At 38.2% G+C, this 23668-nt stretch overlaps 2 protein-coding genes across 4 annotated transcripts in view; one reads left to right on the plus strand and one right to left on the minus strand.

The window, feature by feature from the left end:
* LOC127452542 (autophagy protein 5-like) overlaps positions 1 to 4405 on the minus strand; it is a 34866-nt gene extending 30461 nt beyond the window's left edge. Inside the window, exons 1-5 of one of the 2 annotated variants that reach the window (XM_051718068.1) lie at positions 4081 to 4405; positions 3171 to 3324; positions 2186 to 2313; positions 316 to 394; positions 73 to 235 (exon numbers count right to left, since the gene is read on the minus strand). In XM_051718068.1, the coding sequence (XP_051574028.1) occupies positions 73 to 235; positions 316 to 394; positions 2186 to 2313; positions 3171 to 3278 (478 nt within the window). In that variant the 5' untranslated portion in view covers positions 3279 to 3324; positions 4081 to 4405. Of the gene's footprint in view, positions 1 to 72; positions 236 to 315; positions 395 to 2185; positions 2314 to 3170; positions 3325 to 3642; positions 4051 to 4080 lie in introns of those variants that run through there. The other variant, XM_051718069.1, reaches the window with a different exon arrangement.
* A 1029-nt stretch (positions 4406 to 5434) lies between these two features.
* Positions 5435 to 8759, plus strand: med18 (mediator of RNA polymerase II transcription, subunit 18 homolog (yeast)). Of its 2 annotated transcripts, XM_051718086.1 has the most exons (3): positions 5452 to 5542; positions 5657 to 5769; positions 8022 to 8759. In XM_051718086.1, the coding sequence occupies exons 2-3, from the start codon at positions 5697 to 5699 to the stop codon at positions 8573 to 8575; spliced, it is 627 nt and encodes a 208-aa protein (XP_051574046.1). In that variant the 5' UTR covers positions 5452 to 5542; positions 5657 to 5696; the 3' UTR covers positions 8576 to 8759. The 2 variants fall into 2 exon arrangements, with proteins under 2 accessions (XP_051574045.1, XP_051574046.1); XM_051718085.1 differs by having other exon boundaries at positions 5435 to 5769.
* The last annotated feature ends 14909 nt before the right edge of the window (positions 8760 to 23668 follow it).

Raw genomic sequence — 23668 nt, forward strand, 5'->3', positions numbered from 1 at the left:
TTTGAGAACCACAGGTATAAAGAATACAGGTAAAGGGTCAATTACACAAGGGAACATGAAGGCAGTTCTTACCATTTTGCAGGCCCATCCACAGCTGCTTATGGTCTTTCTTCTGCATGTCGTTGATGACCTGACTTTTGTGCTTGAGGGCATCTGCCTCTTTAATGCACGACATGAAATGTGCTTCTATCACAGAGTTTGACAGGCAGTGAAGTAAATCTTGTTCTGGAAAGTTCTACAAAACAAAGTCAATTACAACTGTGACACATTAATAAGTGCACGATGAATGATAAATAACTGAAGTGGGCTAGACACCTTAAAGTGCACGGTCACATTCCAGGGGAGAGCTGAGTTTGAAGCATGGAGGTCAAACAACACGCCAATAGGGTAGTGCCTATAAAACAATGAAGAGAACTGTCGCAACACATGTATAGTTCATACAGTGACCCACTTAACAGTTGATGTTTTTCAGGGTTGGCATAGCTGAAATAAAGTTATCTAGGCAAATGTAAGTTGTCATCTGCTGTATAAGTCTTGATCTCTCCTGCCACCTTGTGGTTAATGCAACCTTAAAGCTAGAACTGGACAACACTATTTATCCTCAACAGACACACAGCTGCCAGGACTGGAGTGTGTAAAGGTTTTGGAATAAAAAAATGAATAAATTACATCTAATTAAAGGTGCTGTTAATGATGTTTGGAATAGCATGCATAAAATGTCCCCACTAACTGACAGCCAGGTCACCGAAATAGGTGTCCTAAAATATCACACCTGTCTCTGTGACAGACCTACAAGAAGCCTCTTGAGAGGACAAGGAAGGATTTTGTTTCTAGTGTTTGTGTTCCCTTGTGTGTGTGTGTGTTTTAAATCATTTTAAAAATCATACTTGTACCACAAATTAACCATTGTGTTAATATAGTAAAACTGTCATTTTTTTCAATTCTTTATAAATGTTATATATACAGTATGTATTTTTATTTTATATATAATTTTTATTACCATAGTTTTGGTTTTCCTGTATTATTACTATGGTTTTACTACAAATATCATGGCTTAAATATTTTTACTAAAGAATGTGAACCCTTTGGAATTACCTGCATTTATGTATAAATTTGTCTTAAAATCTGGTTTGATCTTCATCTAAGTTGCTTTGCATAAAGCTGAAAAAGGGTTAAAAAGTTATCTTGAAGAGCTTAGATATTCATCTTTCCACAGTTAGACAAATAGTCTATAAATGGAGATGATTTAGTACTGTGGCTACTCTCTCTAGAAGTGGCCGTCCAGCCAAGATGTCTCAAAGGACACACCGCAGAATGCTCAATGAGGTAAAAAAGAACTCTAGAGTGACAGCTAAAGACTTGAAGGAATCACTGGAACTGGTTAACATCTCTGTTCATGAGTGTACTATATGGAAAACATTAAACAGGCACGGTGAACGTGGCAGGACACCACGAAGGAAGCCGCTGCTTTCCAACAAAAAACATGGCTGCAAGCCTGAAGTTTGCCACGTTGACCAACTGGATACTCCACAACGCTACTGGGAAAATGTTCTGTGGACTAATAAAACTAAGGTTGAACTGTTTGGGAAGAACATGCAGCACTATGTGTGGCGTAAAGACAGCACATAATGTCAGGGTGGCTGAAAACTGTAGTAAAACCATTTTTAATTTTCGTAATGGATGTATAAAGCTATGGTGAAGCAAAACTTTTTTCTGAATATAAAAAAAATCCCTCCCTGTCCTCTAGTGGGATCTGTAGCCATAGACTCTGTAAATGGCAAAAGAAAATATGGGAGTGGCCCACATTTTCTTAGCCAACCAGAAACTTGTGTGTTTAGGTCTATTGGGTTCTGGAAAGTGAGTGTGGTCAAATTCAGATGTTTGTCTTATAGAAATTAGCATAACAGCTAAATTCACTAACAGCACTTTTATTATAAGCATATGTATGTATTGATGGATTACTGTATTCGATGTATTGATTGTATAATATACCATATATTTTCTTATTTATTATTTCATTTATAACAAAGAAATGTTGTAACTAAGGCTTGCATCTCCAGAAGAACCAACAAAAAACCCTAAAGCAACGTTTTCAAGTTTGGATCAAACATGTTGACACACCATATTTTTCACCATACAAAGCAAGCAGCAGACATACTGGCAGCATACTATCATCAAAACACACCATTTGAGAGGCGTTCCTTCATATTCAAACCACATCTCCTCCACGTCTTCTGCCTTCATGACTCGGAGAAAATGTTTCTTGACCTTATCAGTGACCAGCATCAGGTAGCTGACCCGTGGGAGGAGCAGCTGATGGAAGAGAAGAAAACAGGTCAGGTGACATCAAATAAACCATTATACAGAAGAAAGAAAGTGTCCATTGTCTTAACCCTTGTGTGACCTTCGGGACATTTTTGTCTTTTTCATTTTTGTTTTTTCGATCATTTTGGCTGTGTTAATGCCAACGGCATAAATTTTGCCAAAGGTGTATATTTTTGGGGGAATTTTGATATTTCAACCTCAGTTCCTATAATACATCTATAATACACTATGTACACAAAATAGTTACACTCAGGACCTTCAGGACAAAAATGAAATTGAAACCCATTAAAACTGCAATATTTGATCCCAGTGCCATTAAAGCATAAACTCATGAATTCTATGATATTATGCTTTCATTACAGAGCCCTGGCTTAAAATGTCATTTTTTTATATTTTCCACCAGATGGCGCCATTCTTCTCATGTTTAGCCTATGGAGCAAATACATGCTTTTTTCCTATTTTCTGTTTGCTGTATTATAGAGCACTGCAGGCCAACTAAATAACTGAATAAATGATGCAGCTAAAATTGTGTGGGTGTGTGTTCTGTGTGTGTGTGTGTGTGTGTGTGTGTGTGTGTGTGTGTGTGTGTGTGTGTGTGTGTGTGTGTGAAAAACAACAGTGGCATTATGTAAACAAACTGGCATTTAAAGGGTTAAAATCCTGAAAATGAATGAATATTTGGTAGTTATGATCAAGACTGATGTTGGTTAAAAAACAATTACTCATTGAAAGTGGAAAATAATATTAATATATAATATTATTATGGCAGTTTTGACGCGGACATTTCTGTCCTCGAAGGACCTCTGAGTAACTTTTTTTTTATTGACGCACAAGGGTTAACTTACATAGTACGGTTCTGCTTCTCTCTCCGTGATCTCCTCTGGAGACAGCGTGAAGCAGGCAGGTATCCTTCCAAACCAAACATCTCGGAGGACATCCTTGTCATCGGCCATGATCTTCTTTCTCCAGGTGACACATATAATGTCTTCAGTTATTGATCTGTTCAGGACATATACAGCGAGCATTGTGTTAAAAGCACTGAAATCTCATAAGATCAGGATATCAAGATGAATTGGCATAAACTTAAATAAGCTTGACATATAATACAACACAAAACAGCAGAGATACACATTTAACCTATATATAAATGCTTTATTTTTTGAATTTGTTGATTTATTTTAATACAGCAAATTCCTGCATTACAATAATGAGAAACTAATGATTTATTACTGTCTAAAAATAGGCAGTAATATCTGCACTAGATGGAAGAGGGAAAAAAACGTATTTTTTCTAACAACTTCTTACTATTTTACTTACTGTAACAAACAGGAAATGGACTGACATGAACTGTAAACACAAATATTAGCAGCAGACGAACTCTTTCATATCTCTTCAAGAGCTCTATGAAATACACACACCTTTTTAAGAACTGAATGCAGCAATAATAGAGTGTTTCTAGAGATCATGAGTATTATATTCATCAACAATAAACATCAGATTCACATGAAGTCAAAGATAATCTCTGCTAGTCTACTGTCAGCATTTCAACTATTTATGAAAAATAGGATAACACTGACAGACTAAACGAAAGATTAAACTCACGGTTACATGATATCATGATATTTATTCATGTTTATGAAGCTGTAAATAAATATATTCATGTATGTTAATAAAGCTAACACTGATAGCACACTATTAGACGCGTACAAACACCCTTGAAGCGATAAAACAGCCACGTCCTACAAATCATATCACCTTCTGCGTCTGAACACGAAAACAGATAGAAAACAGATGAATAAATGACATTCATTAGGCGTCGACAGTGAACATTACAGTTGAGCTCATCTTCACAACCAGCGATGATATGCAGCAGAGCCCTTCTATCAAGCGGCCTAAAGCTTAACATAGAATAGCATAACGCGGCGATGCTGAATAAATTGCTTTTGTGAAGAATTAACTGACATTCCACTAATCTTCAATATGTTTTACACTAAACAATCCTATTGGAATGAACTATGTGTGGAGTTTACTATGATAAAAGGTATGTTTTATAAGAGAAAACACGAACAATTTTGCGACAGCCAGGTATGGTTTACGGCTCTCCCTATTCAATTGTATGGTATCCGCAAACTGTGACTTACTGTCGTGACACGCTAGTTAACCGATAAACTCTCTCATATGGTATAAACGCCAAGGTGTTCCGGGTATAGAAGATCTCTGAAATGCAGCCTTGTGATGGCAATAACCTTCCAAATAAATGTATGTCCCAAAGGGTTAAATTACTTTCTAAATAAACGTTTCATCCCGTTAATTTCTTCCAGCTTCAAACATGCCCAGTGCAATGAATGCTTATATATATATATATATAGATACTGGTGGCCAAAAGTTTGGAATAATGTACAGATTTTGCTGTTTCGGAAGGAAATTGGTACTTTAATTCACCAAAGTGGCAAAAGGTTAGAATGGGCAAAAAAACACAGACATTGGACAACAGATAATTGGAAAAGAGTGTTATGGATCTTAACCCCATTGAGCTTTTGTGGGATCAGCTAGACTGTAAGGTGTGTGAGAAGTGCCCAACAAGACAGTCACATCTATGGCAAGTGCTACAGGAAGTGTGGGGTGAAATGTCACCTGAGTATCTGGACAAACTGACAGCTAGAATGCCAAGGATCTGCAAAGCTGTCATTACTGCACGTGGAGGATTTTTTGATGAGAACTCTTTGAAGTAGTCAAATTGTAATGGTAATTTTTCACGTAATTAATGTCCTGACTATACACTGTGATCAGTTGAATGCCACTTTGGTGAATAAAAGTAACAATTTCTTTCCATAAGAGCAAAATCTGTACATTATTCCAAACTTTTGGCCGTCAGTATATATATATATATATATATATATATATATATATATATATATATATATATATATATATATATATACACACACATTTCATGTCCATTTAGATTAATCATGTAATATTTACACGCATGTTGAATTTTATATTAATTCTTTCATATGATACAGAGTTTAGATGACAGCAGTGCAGTAGATGGCGCTAGTCACACTGCAACCATTCGTGTATGAACAGAAGAAACACTGCGCATGTGCGCTACTTTCCATGGGCAACTGCGCGTGCGCGGTCTACACATGGAGGCGGCCGTATTTTACACAAATATAATAGCTGTGTTAATTTGACTTTTGCCTTTTTATGTCAAGTAAATTATGTTGTTTTGCTATTATTCCATCCAATCCTTGTTATATTGACAGACTTTGTTTTGCAGTAAAACTCTCACAGTCTCTGCACGTCTTTTGTTGTTCATGTTGATCAGTTTGTGGTTTAGATTTGTTTGATCAGAGAGTGATCGGGTGATGGAGGCTCCGCCGGTCACTGTGATGCCCGTCACGGGTGGAACCATCAATATGATGGAGTATCTGCTGCAAGGTAAACTCCATCACTTTACCATTTAAACCTCAACCTGCTTATATATTTATGGAGATTTCGGCTTCATAGCTTTGACGTCTCACTCTTAAAAAATTGTTCTATGCTAAAGTACCATGGTAAAATACAATTAGCTTTATTTTAGACATGTGCCACAGTATTACTGTGGTAATCTTTTATCTTTATTTGAGTACCATATAAATACCTTGGTACATGAATAAACGTAATTATTCAGTATCGTTACGGTCATGGAAACCCCGGAAATAAAAGGGAATTTTAAGATTTTCAGGCCAGTAAAAGTCATAGTAATATAGCAGCTGTAATTTTTCTAGCCATCCTCAGCTGTAAAATAATTAATAAGTGAGAGATTGCTGTAAGTCGTGCAACCTGTATCAAGTGATTTTATTTTTTTATTTTTCTCCTGTAAAAATTATTGTCCAGTATTCATGAATAACTGAAAAAGCCAAAAGAACTGGGAAAACTGTCCAGAGAGGGAAAGGTCCCATAAAAAAAGGGATAGTTCACCCCAAAATTAAAATTGTCTCATCATTTACTCACCCTTATGCCATCCCAGAGGTGTTTGACTTTCTTTCTTCTGCAGAACACAAATTAAGATTTTTAGAATATTTCAGCTCTGTAGGTCCATTCAATGCAAGTGAATGGGTGCCAAACTTTTGAAGCTCCAAAAAGCACATAAGGGCAGCATAAAAGTAAACCATATGACTCCAGTGCTTTAATCCATGTGTTCTGAAGTGATATGATAGGTTTGTGTGAGAAACAGATCGATATTTAAGTACTTAATTTTACTATAAATTCTCCTCCCTGCCCAGTAGGTGGCAATATGCACGAAGAATGTGAATCTAAACGTAAGAACTCTTAAGGAGAGAAGACAGTTTGAAAGTGAAGATTTAGAGTAAAAAAAATGACTTAAATATTGATCTGTTTCTCACACACACCTATCATATCACTTCTGAAGACATGGATTAAACCACTGGAGTCTTATAGATTACTTTTATATTGCCTTTATGTGACTTTTGGAGCTTCAAACTGTTGGTCACCATTCACTTGCATTGTATGGATCTGCAGAGCTGAAATATTCTAAAAATCAAATTCAAATTTTCTGCTGAAGAAAGAATACACATCTGTGATATCATGAGAGTGAGAAAATGATGAGATAATTTTCATTTTTGGGTTAACTAGGCAATTCCATTAAGAAAGGCTGATATTAGTGAAAAAATAAATATTGGTAAGTTATTTGACATGACCTTTTATTAAAATTCTTAAAAAAACAAAAAAAAAAAAAACAAACAAACAAACACTGAAGTAGTTTAATTTTAAACCATTGTTAGTATTTGAAAAAGTTTACGTTTCCACCAAATCAAAGTTAGTGTGGCGAAACCAACATCCAGGTAAGCAATACTAGCCATTTTGTTGTCGTGTGTCAAGAAAACCATAAAACAGACAGGACCCATTTAGACACTCATGACTACTGTATGTCGAGGTCATAAGGATTATTTATGTACTCATTTATTTAGATATTTTGACAGTTTATGACAAGGCAAGAAAATGTCTTTCTTCATGACTCAAATTGTCATATTTGTGTAAAAATATCTTGAAAAACATTTTCTTGAAAACTTGTTTTTTGAAATCATTAAGTTATTATTAATATTTTAGTAGATTTAAAAGTGCATTCAGTCATTTTTCCTCATTAAAAAAGTCTTTCTCCTAAACAAAATGAATAGTAATTTTGAAACAAATGTATAAAATCTTGACTATTCACAAGAGATGAGGACTTTAGTCATATCAGTAACCTTATAAAAGCTGTTTTATTCTACTTGTGGCAGGGGTTCCCTCATGGGGGCTGCCATTTTAAAATCACATTTGTTATTGGACACTTTCACTCTTGTATTAAATTAATCATGGCTGATTGTGAATAGTGAATTTCTACAATGGCATCTGTAACTGAAAACTATTGATTTTGAATAATGCTGCATCCGCACCACTAGGTGTCACTGTAAGTCCAAGATGACACGAACAAAAATTTACTGAGTGCACCTCAAACCACTTGACATTTTCATGTGTCATGAGTCATGACAATGAGTTTTATTAGCCATCAAAACACGTTTTTCAAAAATGTATGACACCAACATGAATGCAAAGATTATTTTTCATCCTTATTTGTCAGTAACCCTAAGACATCTGATTGTAACTTTCTGATGTTTACTTTGTTGATTTATGTCCTCTTTCTGTTACAGGCAGTGTACTGGACCAGTCTCTGGAGAGTCTCTTACATCGACTCAGAGGTTTGTGCGATAACATGGAGCCCGAGAGCTTTGCTGATTATGAGCTTGTGTATCTCCTGAAGGGTCAACAGGGCAACCCGTTCCTCCTGCGCGCCCGCCGCTCGCTGCTTCACCCCACCGCGCCCTGGCACCTGCGCTACCTGGGCCAGCCTGAGGTGGGCGACAAGAGCCGTCACGCCCTGGTGCGCAACTGCGTGGACGTGGCTGCCTCGCACAGCTTGCCGGAATTTCTCAACGAGATGGGCTTCCGCATGGACCACGAGTTTGTGGCCAAGGGTCAGGTGTTCCGCAAGGGCGCCATGAAGGTGGTGGTGAGCAAACTGTCCCGCGTGCTGGTGCCCGGAAACACGGAGAACACGGAGCCGCTGTCTCTGTCCTATCTGGTTGAGCTGAGTGTGCTGGCGCCTGCGGGACAAGACACTGTCTCTGAAGACATGAGGAGCTTCGCAGAGCAGCTGAAACCTCTGGTGCATCTGGAGAAGATCGACCCCAAGAGACTCATGTAGATTCAGAGACTTGATTTCATTAGAGATTTCGATTTAAGAGAGGATGTTTTTGTGAAGTTAGACCTCAAATGTAATTCGTAATGTTTTTGAGTTTCATTGTTATAAGGCTACTTACAAAGTGATGAAGATAATACAAAACATTTACTTTTGTGCCTATTTTCTCTAAATAAATGAAAATCATCCATACTTGAAGTGTGTAATTTCTGTGCCACAGAACAGAATTGCAAAAATAATCATTGTTTTCAAACAGCCTTCCGAATACCCCCAGCTTCTGTAGGGATGTGCATGGATTTGGTTAACTGTTCAATGCCAAAATCACTATTCGATTAGTCTTCATGTACAATAGAGGTCTTCAGCCTGAACTGAACTCGACGAGTGCTGACAAACCATCTGGTTTGGGTCAGTTTTCTCAAAACACCTGCGTTGTGTTTCATTTGTTGTGCTGGTTTTTAAAGGGATATTCTGGGTTCAATACAAGTTAAGCTCAATCGACAGCATTTGTGGCAAAATATTGATGACCAAAAAAAATAGTTTCGACTCATCCTTCCTTTTCGAGTTCCAGTGAGACACTTACAATGGAAGTGAATGGGGCCAATTTTGTACCATTTAAAGCAGAAGAAATATGAAGCTTATAATTTTATAAAAACACTTACTTTATGCTGAAACTCATTAATTAATTGAGCTGTAAAGTTGTTCAAATTGACATTTTTACAGTCATTTTAGGGCTTTAGGGTATGCTGACATTACATCATCATGGCAACGAAGTTGTAAAATTGGCTATAACAAAAGTCTTTCTAGCAAGTCATTCCATTGTCGGCCATCTTTGGAACGCTCTCTGGAGACTATTTCCAGTCGTGCAAGAGCAGCTTCAATCTACTTGAATGGGGAAACAGCAAAATCTCAAAAATGGTTGAAGTTTACAATCAAAGAGCATATTTTAAATCTGCAGTAAAATCTGACAAAACTGTTATCATAAATTGTGGTTCATTAACTCAGATTATGCTAAAAAACGCAATTTTCCAGGCTTGTATAGCTCATGTGCATTGTCAGGTTGATTGATAGGTGTTGTCTGTATCTAAAAGGTGATTGGTTCTTTTACCTGTAAGGCAGGATTTCCTTTTTACATCAGTTGACCGTTGGGCGTTCCAATTTCTCCTGTTCATTTTAATAGAAGTGGCCCATCTCTGCTAAATAGTTTCTGCTATAACTTTACACAGAAAATGTTAGTAAGTGATTTTATAACACAAACTTTTGAAACAGTGAGTATTTTAATTTTTACGGATTGGCCCCATTGACTTACATTGTAAGTGCCTCACTGGAACCCATATTTTTGCTATTCTTTTTAAAGAAAAGGAGGGGCAAGTCAAATGTATTTTTATGGTCATCAATAGTATGCCACAAATGCTGTGATTAAGCTTCTCTTGTATTGAACCTGGAATGTTCCTTTAAGTTCATGTTGCAAAGAGGACTTCATGTGACTGTCACAGCATTAAACATGATTCCAGGTTGTTTTTCTATGGAGTTAGAATTGTTTCTAATTCAGAGACAAATGGAAAGAGATTCACAAAAATTAAGTGAATTCACAAATAGATAAAATGAGATTTGCAAATAAAAAAAAAAATATTTACAAATATATTTCTTTAACTCACAAACACAACTCTGTCCATAATTTATTTGTGGATAGCTTGCTGTGCAATTGTGGATGGCAGCTCACATTTGTGAATTCTGAAACATTTCTTGCGCTAGAGCTGTGGGCAATCCACAAATAGGTGGACTCCACCCATCGTCTAATGAAGCCAATCAGATAACGGCCACATTATTCGGACCAATCGTAGCACGTTCTATCTTCAATCAATCATGCTTCGTTTATTATCAGGGTGGGACCAGAGTCACAGAGCTCTCATGAGAATGGAATGAAGTGCTTACAGATATGCTTTAAGGCCGCAAACTTTTAAAGAAACGGACGTCATCAGAGGAACACTGTGATTTAAGGTTTGTATAATTTTCTCAGTTATAAACATGTGTAGTGTCTTGTTAAATGTCGACAGCTGAAAATTGCCTATTTGTAGAGTGTTCTGATCATTAGCTTTATAGCTAACCTGGCTGACTGTATGAGTCTGCTATTTTAATTTTAACCAGGTTTCTTGACTGAAACTCCTAGCTACATAATGGAAAAGGTATGTATGTGTCGTCAAAACCTTTACTCTTAATGTTACATGGCAGATCCAAACAGACATGCTACTAGACACTACAAAAGATAAGTAGTACAGATAGTGTCTTTATAAAACATGAATCATATTAGATGATCTTAGGAGCACAAACCATAAATTAATACCCTATATTACACAGTGTACAAGATCTGCTATGCCAATCATTTGGTTTCAAATTATTTTAATGTATTTAATAAAAGCAGTTGTAAGGTAATATTTATTAGAATTTTGCATTTGAGCACTTTTGTGTGAATGTTTTAGGAGTTTCTATTACGGGGTCCCTTCATAAATACAGCATCATGTTCTGACAGTGATAATTGACTCACTGATTATTGCCATCTTTTTCAGATATTTCCCCTGTGTACTGCCCATCAACTTTAAGCGTTTGACTCACCTGCTCCAATACAGGACACCTTTTAAAATGTGATTATTATGAGATTGTTTATTTTTCTGTTATGTCAGATTTCTTTGAAGTTACAATGTCATGTCTTGAAATGAAAGTGCAATACAAAATTTAAATAAACCGTAACATTGTCTTTGGGTTGACTTACCTAAAAATGAAAATTCTGTCATTCACTTACCCTCATGTTTTTTTAAAACCTGTACTATTTAGTTTCTTCTGTGGAATATAAGAATACATTGTAAGGCTGTCAGTCCCTATCATAATTCCTCACATCTCCTTTTGAGTTCATCCCATAGAAGAAAGTCAGTCGTTTGGGTTTGGAACAACATGAATATGAGTATAAATGAACTCATATAAATAAACTAATTTGACAAAATATATTTTGTCTTTTAATTGACAAATCTTTTTTTCTATCAAGGCTAAAAGGTATGTGTATGTATGTATATGTATGCTGAATATATACACTATATTGCCAAAAGTATTCGCTCACCCATCCAAATAATTGAATTCAGGTGTTCCAATCACTTCCATGGCCACAGGTGTATAAAATGAAGCACCTAGGCATGCAGACTGCTTCTACAAACATTTGTGAAAGAATGGGCCGCTCTCAGGAGCTCAGTGAATTCCAGCGTGGTACTGTGATAGGATGCCACCTGTGCAACAAGTCCAGTCGTGAAATTTCCTCGCTACTAAATATTCCACAGTCAACTGTCAGTGGTATTATAACAAAGTGGAAGTGATTGGGAATGACAGCAACTCAGCCACGAAGTGGTAGGCCACGTAAAATGACTGAGCGGGGTCAGCGGATGCTGAGGCGCATAGTGCGCAGAGGTCGCCAACTTTCTGCAGAGTCAATCGCTACAGACCTCCAAAGTTCATGTGGCCTTCAGATTAGGTCAAGAACAGTGCGTAGAGAGCTTCATGGAATGGGTTTCCATGGCCGAGCAGCTGCATCCAAGCCATACATCATCAAGTGCAATGCAAAGCGTCGGATGCAGTGGTGTAAAGCACGCCGCCACTGGACTCTAGAGCAGTGGAGACGCGTTCTCTGGAGTGACGAATCACGCTTCTCCATCTGGCAATCTGATGGACGAGTCTGGGTTTGGCGGTTGCCAGGAGAACGGTACTTGTCTGACTGCATTGTGCCAACTGTGAAGTTTAGTGGAGGGGGGATTATGGTGTGGGGCTATTTTTCAGGAGCTGGGCATGTCCCCTTATTTCAAGTGAAAGGAACTCTGAATGCTTCAGCATACCAAGAGATTTTGGACAATTCCATGCTCCAAACTTTGTGGGAACAGTTTGGGGATGGCCCCTTCCTGTTCCAACATGACTGCGCACCAGTGCACAAAGCAAGGTCCATAAAGACATGGATGAGCGAGTTTGGTGTGGAAGAACTTGACTGGCCTGCACAGAGTCCTGACCTCAACCCAACAGAGCACCTTTGGGATGAATTAGAGCGAAGACTGCGAGCCAGGCCTTCTCGTTCAACATCAGTGTCTGACCTCACAAATGCGCTTCTGGAAGAATGGTCAAAAATTCCCATAAACACACTCCTAAATCTTGTGGAAAGCCTTCCCAGAAGAGTTGAAGCTGTTATAGCTGCAAAGGGTGGGCTGACGTCATATTAAACCCTATGGATTAAGAATGGGATGTCACTTAAGTTCATATGTGTCTAAAGGCAGATGAGCGAATACTTTTGGCAATATAGTGTATATATATTTGGTTACAGATTACAGGTTGTCATGCATGTAATTACAAAAGACAATACATTTGAGTACATGTATTTACACACCAACACTGGAATTGAACATTACAACTGGAGTGCTTGCATTTTGCTCGAGTTTGTTGTACATGAACATCCTCATTGCCATGTCATGGTGTTGTATTAGTTGTTTGGGATGGACACTCCTAGTCAGGGTAAGAGCATTCTGCACAAATGTTTGGAAAAAATAACACTTACACTGTAACAGTTAAAAGGACATGCAAGGAGGAGGCGGGAAACGGCTTAACAGTCAAAGTAAGTTTAATGTCAAAACTCAAAAAAACATAAGGACACATATGCAGCACGGCCGTGTGCAACTCTCTCTCTCAAACTGCCGTCTCCAGGCTCTCCTATATCTCGCTCTCCTGCTGATCATCTGATTCAGTGCCGTGCACCCTCACGGCCCGGCCACACCCTCCTCCTCGTCACACTCCACCTCCCTGCCCGATTCAGGCCGGGCCGCCACCGGACTGACTTGCTCACCGGTTTTTGGACACGCTGTCGTCCGGTCCTCAACCGCTCCTCTGCCCTCTGGCAGACGACAGCTTGCTTCTCCCCCAGCGGACAGCAGCGAGCCCTCCGACCCTGGCGTACAGAACCACTCCTCCCCTTCTTGGCTGGCAGCGACCCCTTCGTCCCCAGGCAGACGGCCACGGCTGCTCCCCTGGCGGATGGCAGTGGCGAGGACTCTGCGACAGCGCATCCCTCCTCCCTCCCAGGTTTCAGCACCACAGTAGCAGTTAAAAGGATGGGCAAGGTGGAATAGTTAATGTAAGTTTAATGTCAAAACTCAAACTTAAAACAACATAAAACATAAGGACACACAGACACTCATGCAGCGCTGCCACATGCGTCTCTCTCTCTCCTGAACTGGCATCTCCGGCTCCCCTTTATCTCGCTCTCCCACTGATCATCTGATTCAGCGCCGGCCATGCACCCTCACAGCCCGGCCACGCCCTCCTCCTCATCACATACACATTAAAAATAAGTCCATTACTGTACAGAAAAGAACATGTTACACAAACAAGATTGGGGCATGGCACTTTGTGATGTCTTACCACCAGTAGCACAAAAGTCCCACAACTGTTTCCATCGTTTTGTGATGTGGAGCAGAGAGCACCAGTTCTCCAGTATCCTCGCATCTCTTTTATTATTATTATTATTATTACTATTATTATTATTATTATTGTCCTCCTGTATCTCACAGCCCATATACTTCTTGAGTAAATAAGTAAAACATGCATTGATTTACAGGGTTAACATAATTATTTCTTGTGAGTAACACTGGACTGGTCTGCCATAACACTAAGTGCTAAAATATAAATGCTTTGAAATATTACTTAAATATTTATTTTTTTAGATATATATACATTAACATAATGTGAAACCAAAATACTGGTGTAGCAGATCTTGTATGCTGTGTAATATAGGGTATTAATTTATGGTTTGTGCTCCTAAGATCATCTAATATGATTCATGTTTTATAAAGGCACTATCTGTACTACTTTTGTAGTGTCTAGTAGCATGTCTGTTTGGATCTGCCATGTAACATTAAGAGTAAAGGTTTTGATGACACATACCTTTTCCATTATATAGCTAGGAGTTTCAGTCAAGAAAAAATTTAATTAAAATAGACTCATACAGTCAGCTAGGTTAGCTATAAAGCTAATGATCAGAACACTCTACAAATGGGCAATTTTCAGCTGTCGACATTTAACAAGACACTACACATGTTTATAACTGAGAAAATTATACAAACCTTAAATCACAGTGTTCCTCTGATGACGTCTGTTTCTTTAAAAGTTTGACGTCCGTTTCTTCCTTCCAGACATTACAGAACAACTGACCACAAAATGGATCTAGCGGCGTACTTCGTACAACTAAGCCAGGCGGATTTATCAATAAGAGAGCTTTCCCATTTCTTCTCCACCATTGCCGTCCACACTGGATTTGATGATGATACCCTGAAATCCATTTACAGGATCGGACTATCAACACGCCGGTGGAGGTAATTTCTGGAGACCAGAGATTGCACGTGGGAGGAATATGTGAGGCTAATCTTAGAGACACTCACTACAGAGGATCCTCCTCTCTCAATTCCAGTTCCGGCTTCCGAGTCTTCCACGCTTGAGTCTGCTCCACGCCTTGTCACAGCCACGCCTCTGTCTGCTCCGTGCCATGTCACTTCCACATTTTAGTCTGCTCCACGCCATTTCACAGCCATGTCTGAGTCTGCTCCACACCATGTCACAGCCACGTCTGAATCTGCTCCACGCCATGTCAGAGCCACGTCTGAGTCTGCTCCATGCCATGTCACAGCCACGTCTGTGTCTGCACCATGCCATGTCACAGCCACGTCTGAGTCTGCTCCAGGACATGTCACAGCCACGTCTGAGTCTGCACCATGCCATGTCACAGCCACGTCTGAGTCTGCTCCACACCATGTCACAGCCATGTCTGAGTCTGCACCACACCATGTCACAGCCATGTCTGAGTCTGCTCCACACCAAGTCACAGCCACTCCTGAGTCTGTTCCACGCCATGTCACATCCACGTCTGAGTCCGCTTCATGCCATGTCACAGTCCAGCCTTCCACGACTCATTGCTCCAAGCATTCCATGGCCCCGGTCCCGGTCTCTTCGGCCCTTGTCTCCCTGACCAGCTTTCGTTGGGCATCAAGAGCCGCCCATTAGAGAGGGGGGTTCTGTCATGATTCACTGTTGTTTGCCTTGTGTTTCTCCCCGTCATCTGTTCCTCCCGGACTACACTTCCCATAATTCCCTGCCCTCATCAATGCCACCTGTCCTTGATTGTCCTCACCTGTGTTTCTTTAACTTATTACCCACTGTGTATATAATGCCCTGTTGTTTGCTTAGTCTTTGTCAGTTGTTATGTGTTTTGACCTCTTGTTTATTGACCCGTTCCCTTCGTAGATGTCACATCATGGATGTTTCTTTTGTTCCTGTGTTTATCCCGTTATCCTATACTTTGTTTATTTTATTAAAGACTGTTTCGCTGCACCTAGATCCAGCTCTCGTGACTTCCTTCCAGACGTTACACTAAGGGACAGGTCCCTTAATAACCAAAGATTACATTTGTTTTTTTATCTTTTCAATGGCAGGATTAAAATTCAAAGAAACTCCATCTTATTCACTTTACGAGACAACAACGCCTAAATAATTAACAGCTTCTTTAACAGGAATACCATCCACAGATAAAAGGGAGGAGCTTTTCAAGGCTAATATTTCACATTTTTAATATTAAGGTACAAACCTGAAGCATTTGAAAATAATTGAATAATTTTTATTGCCTTGTGAATCTGGCTAGAATTTTTTAAATACAAGGCTGTGTCATCCGCTAGTTGACTAATCAGAATACTTCTACCAGCAATATGAAGTCCTTCTAACTTACTATCCTTAATAACATGACAAAAGGCCTGAGCTACAATAAGATAGAGATATACAGAGACTGGGCAGCCTTGCCGAATTCCACTAAAACAAATCTGTGTTGTACCATGTCCTAATTTCACTGAACTATTTCCTCCAGCATACAGAATTTTCATAGCATTACAAAAGTAGGGCCCAAAACCAAAATGCTTTAAACAAATATATAAATAAATAAATAAAAATGAAAGGATGCTCAATAGTGTCAAAGGCCTTGAAAAAGTCTAAAAAAAAAAAAAAAAAAAGTATTAAACTATCATCCACAATAAGATCTGAGTAATCAATAAGGTCGAAGACAAGTCTAATATTTTTAAAAATATGATGGTTTTTCATAAAGCCTGCTTGATTCTCATCAATAATGGAGTTCAAAACCAGCTTGAATCGCCTTGAGAAAATAAGGTCAAACAATTTATAGTTATAATTAAGAAGGCTGATAGGTCTCCAATTGTCTAGGAAAAGAGTATCCTTTTTAGGTTTAGGTATTAAACAAATGACACCTTTCTGCATACTAGCTGTGAGCTCAGAACAATTTAGGCTCTCTGAATACACTTTTAAAAGGAAAGGGGAAAGGAGTTCAGAAAAAAACTTAAAAAATTCAGCTGTTATCCCATCATTACCAGGTGACTTATTATTTTTTAAGAGAGAAATTGCTTCCTTAACTTCATCAACAGTAACAGGAGAGTCACACATGTTTTTTTTCATCGTGATTAATAGAGTTAACAGTACCAAGGTGCTTACAGAAAGTATCCAAATCAGCTACATTAAAATTAGATTTATACAAACTCAAATAAAAGTTATGACAAAATTGGGAAATTTCTTTAGAGTTTTCTGAGACAGACCCCCCAATATTTAATTGACAAATAGAATTGTGTTTAGCCCTATTTTTCTCAAGTTTAAAAAAATAGGTAGACATCTGTTCTCCATATTCTAGCCACATTTGCCTTGACCTAATAAAAGCACCTTCTGCTCTTAATTTATACAAATCATTAATTTGCAGGTCAACAACTTAATTTGCAGGTCAACTAAATATGCTAAATATAATAACTGATCATTATCAGATTTAAGATTATACCCATAAAAATTAACTACAATAAGATTCACATTGTAACACTTTAGGATTAATAAAATAAAGTGTCAATACTCATCACAGTATGAATGTAAAACATCACCTGCAAAGTTATTTTTCAAACAGGAAACCCCTGCTGAATGTTCCGAACCATGAGATAGCCATATCTCGCTGCCCCACTGCGATTTCCAAAAATTACTATCATTGTCTTTAGAATGAGACTCTTGAAAAAATACAAAGTCAGAACCAAACTGTCTGGTAAACAAAAACAAGGCATTGCGTTTAACAGCATCTCTTAGACCCCTGGCATTAAAAGACACAACAGAAAAAGACATTTAAAAGAACTCACAAACACTATAACCTGTTATAAGAAAGATCCCTAAAGAATCAAAAAGAGTCGAAAATAGGTCACATAACATCAGCAACATATTATACCTCACATTATGCAAAAAGTACTACTAAAAAAAAAAACTAGTAAAAAAGAACTGGTGGCAGTCTCTAAAGAGTACAAAATTCACATTCAGAACCTGTGTCATTATCTGTATAGTGTACCTGACATATCAAATAGTCAAAGTCAGATTTGGCATCGTCAGGTATTTAAATGAAAACAGCTTATGTAGACAGAATGATTTCACCCTGCCCTTGAATGAAAGCTCTGCCTTCGACGAAGTATGCCGTCTTCCCCTCTGCATGTGCCTTTTGGACCTCCGGCCACAGCTTCCTTCTCCTTTCATGATCTCCAGCCGAAAAATCCTTCATGAACCGCAAACCATTATCTTTCAGATATGAAGAATTCTTCACAGCCTTCCAAACAGCATCTCTGTAAGAGCGAATGGAAATTGCATAATGGTCGCTCTGGGTCGTTCCATACCACCTTGCTGAATCTTCCCGAGATGATGAACCACATCAATAACATCTGGGAGTTTGACCTGTGCACTAGGAATAACCCTCTGGCAGATTTTAACCACTTCAAGCTGAATGCCTTCGCTCACAGATTCTGGAATCCTGACTATCCTCAGATTACGTCTTCTCATGTATGTTTCCATGTCATCCATCCTCTGTTGCATCTGAGCTACGGGCTGTTCAACATCAACCATACGCCGTTCAAGACTTGTGACCTTCTCAACAACAGCCCTCAATTCAGCTGACAAGTCAGGGTTCTTTTTTCCTATCGTATCAGAGCGTTTGTTGATCAACTGTGTTATGCCTAACAGCTGCGACGAGATATCAGCTCAAGCATCTTCACTTGCTCTTTTATTTGAGATCGGCGATTAAGTTGGGGTGATAAGCAATGCAGGAAACTCCTCTTCAGCTGAACCAAACATATCTTCCTCGCTCGCACATGAGACTACTTAATCATGGCCACCACTGGCTAGTGAGCACATGCTATCACTGTCCTGCTTAGCATCAACCGAAGAGTAATTCGAATAGCCACATTTACGCCCCATGGCGATGCAGTACAAAGGCACACTTTAAGTATAAGATGTTACAAAATAGCAAACACAGTGTACAGATGACCAAAAGCCCTTTTTGCACTATGTAAGTACAGTTGGTGCGAGAGCTCAAACAAACACATCTGATCAGGCAGCCATCTTGGCTAACCTGCTCCATAGCAGGTTTTGTTCTGGATTACAGATCGCTAACAGATGCTGAACCAATCAGCTGTGAGTTAAATAACATCTCTGACGCAATCAAGTCACTCCCCCGTGTCTCTTAAAGCACACTCAACTCTTCATAATAAATTATTTATTTGAGAATCTCAATGTAGATTTTCAGCAGATACAGTGTTGTATTATATTTCAAATTGTATTGCTTTTCATTTACCCTCTTTAACCATAGCAAAACATATCTTTGAAAATATAAACATAATATATTAGGCTAACTATAAAACAGCCAGTAACATGGATTAATATGATACCTGTAAAAAATAATCGTTTTTAAAATATTAAAAGCTCAAGATTGCTATGGAAAGGGGTGAATGCCACCCAAACCCCTTCTTACTTTCATGGACTGGAGATGAACATACAGTATTCTACTTGACAGTTAGAATAATATAAGCAATAAGCAATATAAACAGTACACAAAATACATCTTTTATAAAATTAACAAATAAGTCTTATTATTGCATACCAATTTTTTTTTGCATACAGTATTCCAAGTACTCATTTTAATTAATCAATAGTAGCATTTTCCCGAGTACACACTGTACATCAAGAAAGAGAAATAAAAAAACACGATGTTATTTTGAATAACCATATCAAATAACCATTCACAACATATTCTATAAATAACATGTATAATTCATTCATTTACATGTTATATTTTATTTCAAATAAAGTGGAAATAAAGTTAAGACATCACCTTTTTTTAATATTAAATGAGATATGACATCATACCTCGTATTTTAACTAATTTTGTTCAAAATTCAAGAATCTGAAGGAAATAATCCATCTAAATTAATTTATAATATTTTTAAGCAAATCCCATTTATGTTCACATTCCAGACTTTTATTATTAATTATAAATGTTATTTGGTATATTTCCAAAATCATTTCTCTCCGTCTTTGAAATTGTGCCAGTTTTTTGTAATCTGTTTCAAAGCTGCTATTCTGATTACCCTAAATATATATTTTCAGTTTTATTTCTTAAGGATAATGGCATTTTACCCAAAATAATGTTTTCTGGATGTATTTCTATTTTGCAGTTAAATATTAAAGTAATCTGTCTAATCACTTCATTCCAAGAAGTTGTCAGTTTAGAGCACTCATATACAGGTGCATCTCAATAAATTAGAATGTCGTGGAAAAGTTCATTTATTTCAGTAATTCAACTCAAATTGTGAAACATGTGTATTAAATAAATTCAATTCACACAGACTGAAGTAGTTTAAGTCTTTGGTTCTTTTAATTGTGATGATTTTGGCTCACATTTAACAAAAACCCACCAATTCACTATCTCAAAAAATTAGAATATGGTGACATGCCAATCAGCTAATCAACCCAAAACACCTGCAAAGGTTTCCTGAGCCTTCAAAATGGTCTCTCAGTTTGGTTCACTAGGCTACACAATCATGGGGAAGACTGCTGATCTGACAGTTGTCCAGAAGACAATCACTGACACCCTTCACAAGGAGGGTAAGCCACAAACATTCATTGCCAAAGAAGCTGGCTGTTCACAGAGTGCTGTGTCCAAGCATGTTAACAGAAAGTTGAGTGGAAGGAAAAAGTGTGGAAGAAAAAGATACACAACCAACCGAGAGAACCGCAGCCTTATGAGGATTGTCAAGCAAAATCGATTCAAGAATTTGGGTGAACTTCACAAGGAATGGACTGAGGCTGGGGTCAAGGCATCAAGAGCCACCACACACAGACGTGTCAAGGAATTTGGCTACAGTTGTCGTATTCCTCTTGTTAAGCCACTCCTGAACCACAGACAACGTCAGAGGCGTCTTACCTGGGCTAAGGAGAAGAAGAACTGGACTGTTGCCCAGTGGTCCAAAGTCCTCTTTTCAGATGAGAGCAAGTTTTGTATTTCATTTGGAAACCAAGGTCCTAGAGTCTGGAGGAAGGGTGGAGAAGCTCATAGCCCAAGTTGCTTGAAGTCCAGTGTTACGTTTCCACAGTCTGTGATGATTTGGGGTGCAATGTCATCTGCTGGTGTTGGTCCATTGTGTTTTTTGAAAACCAAAGTCACTGCACCCGTTTACCAAGAAATTTTGGAGCACTTCATGCTTCCTTCTGCTGACCAGCTTTTTAAAGATGCTGATTTCATTTTCCAGCAGGATTTGGCACCTGCCCACACTGCCAAAAGCACCAAAAGTTGGTTAAATGACCATGGTGTCTGTGTGCTTGACTGGCCAGCAAACTCACCAGACCTGAACCCCATAGAGAATCTATGGGGTATTGTCAAGAGGAAAATGAGAAACAAGAGACCAAAAAATGCAGATGAGCTGAAGGCCACTGTCAAAGAAACCTGGGCTTCCATACCACCTCAGCAGTGCCACAAACTGATCACCTCCATGCCACGCCGAATTGAGGCAGTAATTAAAGCAAAAGGAGCCCCTACCAAGTATTGAGTACATATACAGTAAATGAACATACTTTCCAGAAGGCCAACAATTCACTAAAAATGTTTTTTTTTTATTGGTCTTATGATGTATTCTAATTTTTTGAGATAGTGAATTGGTGGGTTTTTGTTAAATGTGAGCCAAAATCATCACAATTAAAAGAACCAAAGACTTAAACTACTTCAGTCTGTGTGCACTGAATTTATTTAATACACGAGTTTCACAATTTGAGTTGAATTACTGAAATAAATGAACTTTTCCATGACATTCTAATTTATTGAGATGCACCTGTATAATTTGACTGTAATGAACCTTTTTCTCCACAATTTCTCCAACAATCCCCTTTTACCAGCTATTGTATTTACTTTGAATAACAGGTGTTATAAAAAAAAAAAAAAAATTCAAATTTTTATCTTCCAAGCATATTCCCTCCAAACACTGGATTGAATAGTATGGAATATATTATATGATATTTCTTCCAGTCTTGCTGACTAATTTTTTTTTTTTTTTCAGTCTCCCACCTACATATAATTTTATTCAGAGTGTTCTGTCTCTTTCAAGGGCACTCTTTAAAATTCCTAACATTGTATTGGATTAGTTGAATTGTATGTATCAATTATATAATTTATAATGGATGCATTTCCTTTTTTATTTCTTTTACTTTAACTTCTGTTAATAAATATATACTTACCTGTAAATAATTAAATAAATGTGAATTTGGAAGCTCGTACTTTTTTGCTAGGTTTGAAAAGGTATCCATTCCTTTATCAGTGAACAGTTGCTGATATCTTTTCAGACCTCTATCTGCCCAAAACTTCAATGTATTATCTAATCAATTTGGCATGAAATCAGGATTTTCAGCAATTTCTTGTAAATTAACAATATCTTTCTTAATTTTACAATTTGTATTTTTTTCTAACCAAATTCTAAAAGTACTATTAATACAAATATTATCTATTAAATTTGTTGCTTTAACAGGGATATACTAATAGGCTTCCCCATTTGATACATTTCCATCTTCCTCCATTTCACTTTAGATTCTTCGTTCATCCAAATCAATATAGGTTGAATTTGGGGAATTCTAGTCCTCCAAGCCTTTTTGACAACTTAAGAATTGTAAGACTTTTTAAGGTTTCCTATTATCCCATTGTGACGAGGAGGAGGGCTAATCAGCCGAGGAGAGGGATAAATGCAGCGGAATGTGACAGTTCCAGAGAGAGAGAGCCACATGCAGCTGCCATGTGTGCGTTTATGTTTTTGTGTCTTTTTCCTATTAAAATATTACTTTGATTGTTCAGCCGGTTCCCGCCTCTTCCTTTCCCAACCTTAACCTTGTTACATTGGTGCCGAAGCCCGGGAAGGAGGAGGAATGTGCTGTCATGGAGTCCTCGCCACTGCCATCCACCCAAAGGAGCAGCCGCGGACATCCGCCTGGGGATGGAGGAGTTGCTGCCGGCCGCCTGGACATGGAGGAATGGCCGCCGTCCGCGAGGGGAGGAGGGGCTCGCTGCCAGCCGCCTGGAGTGGTGGAGCCGCTGCCAGGGGCGGAGGAGTTCTCTACCAGCCGCCAAAACGCAGAGGGATGTTCCTTCCACCAGGGGTCGGAGGACTGGCTCTGGTCCACCAGTGGGGGAGCGGCTGTCATCCGCCAGAGGGTGGAGGAGTGATCGAGGACCAGGCGATGGCGTGTCTGGGAACCGGCGAGCAAATTTTAAATAAATTTAAGCTTTTGAAATGTAAAAATTTTAAATATATTTAAAATATGGGTATTTTAAATAAATTTAAGCTTTTAAAATGAATAAGCCTGTGGTGTTCTTGTTGTGGGCCTAGACTAATTCACTTATGCATTGATATGTCAGCTGTTTTTGTTTTATTCTTTTTTATTTTTTTATCACATTAAGAATTTGTTTGCAGCAGTCCTGTTGAGCTCTGTTAGCAGCCGCTGTTTCTTCTTGTTGTGTAAATGTCTTTAATTCTTCATAATTTTACAGTTATCCCTTGTACTGTGTAAGTCATGTGTTTTAAGTCTTCATGATTTAATGCTGAACTCTTGAGCCGTGTAAATGCATTTTATTTCTTTTATATTTTTTTAAAAACAATGTCTTTTGAACAGTTTAAATGAATTTAAATTCATAATCATCAG

The sequence above is a fragment of the Myxocyprinus asiaticus genome, chromosome 15 (assembly GCF_019703515.2).
Source record: "Myxocyprinus asiaticus isolate MX2 ecotype Aquarium Trade chromosome 15, UBuf_Myxa_2, whole genome shotgun sequence".
Classification (NCBI taxonomy): Eukaryota; Metazoa; Chordata; class Actinopteri; order Cypriniformes; family Catostomidae; genus Myxocyprinus; species Myxocyprinus asiaticus.

Bases quoted from the DNA above. Each gene is read 5' to 3' on its own strand.
- med18 (XM_051718085.1), top strand. From the start codon at position 5,697: ATGGAGGCTCCGCCGGTCACTGTGATGCCCGTCACGGGTGGAACCATC. The intron at 5,770-8,021 runs GTAAACTCCATC...TTTCTGTTACAG, and splicing joins GATGGAGTATCTGCTGCAAG to GCAGTGTACTGGACCAGTCT.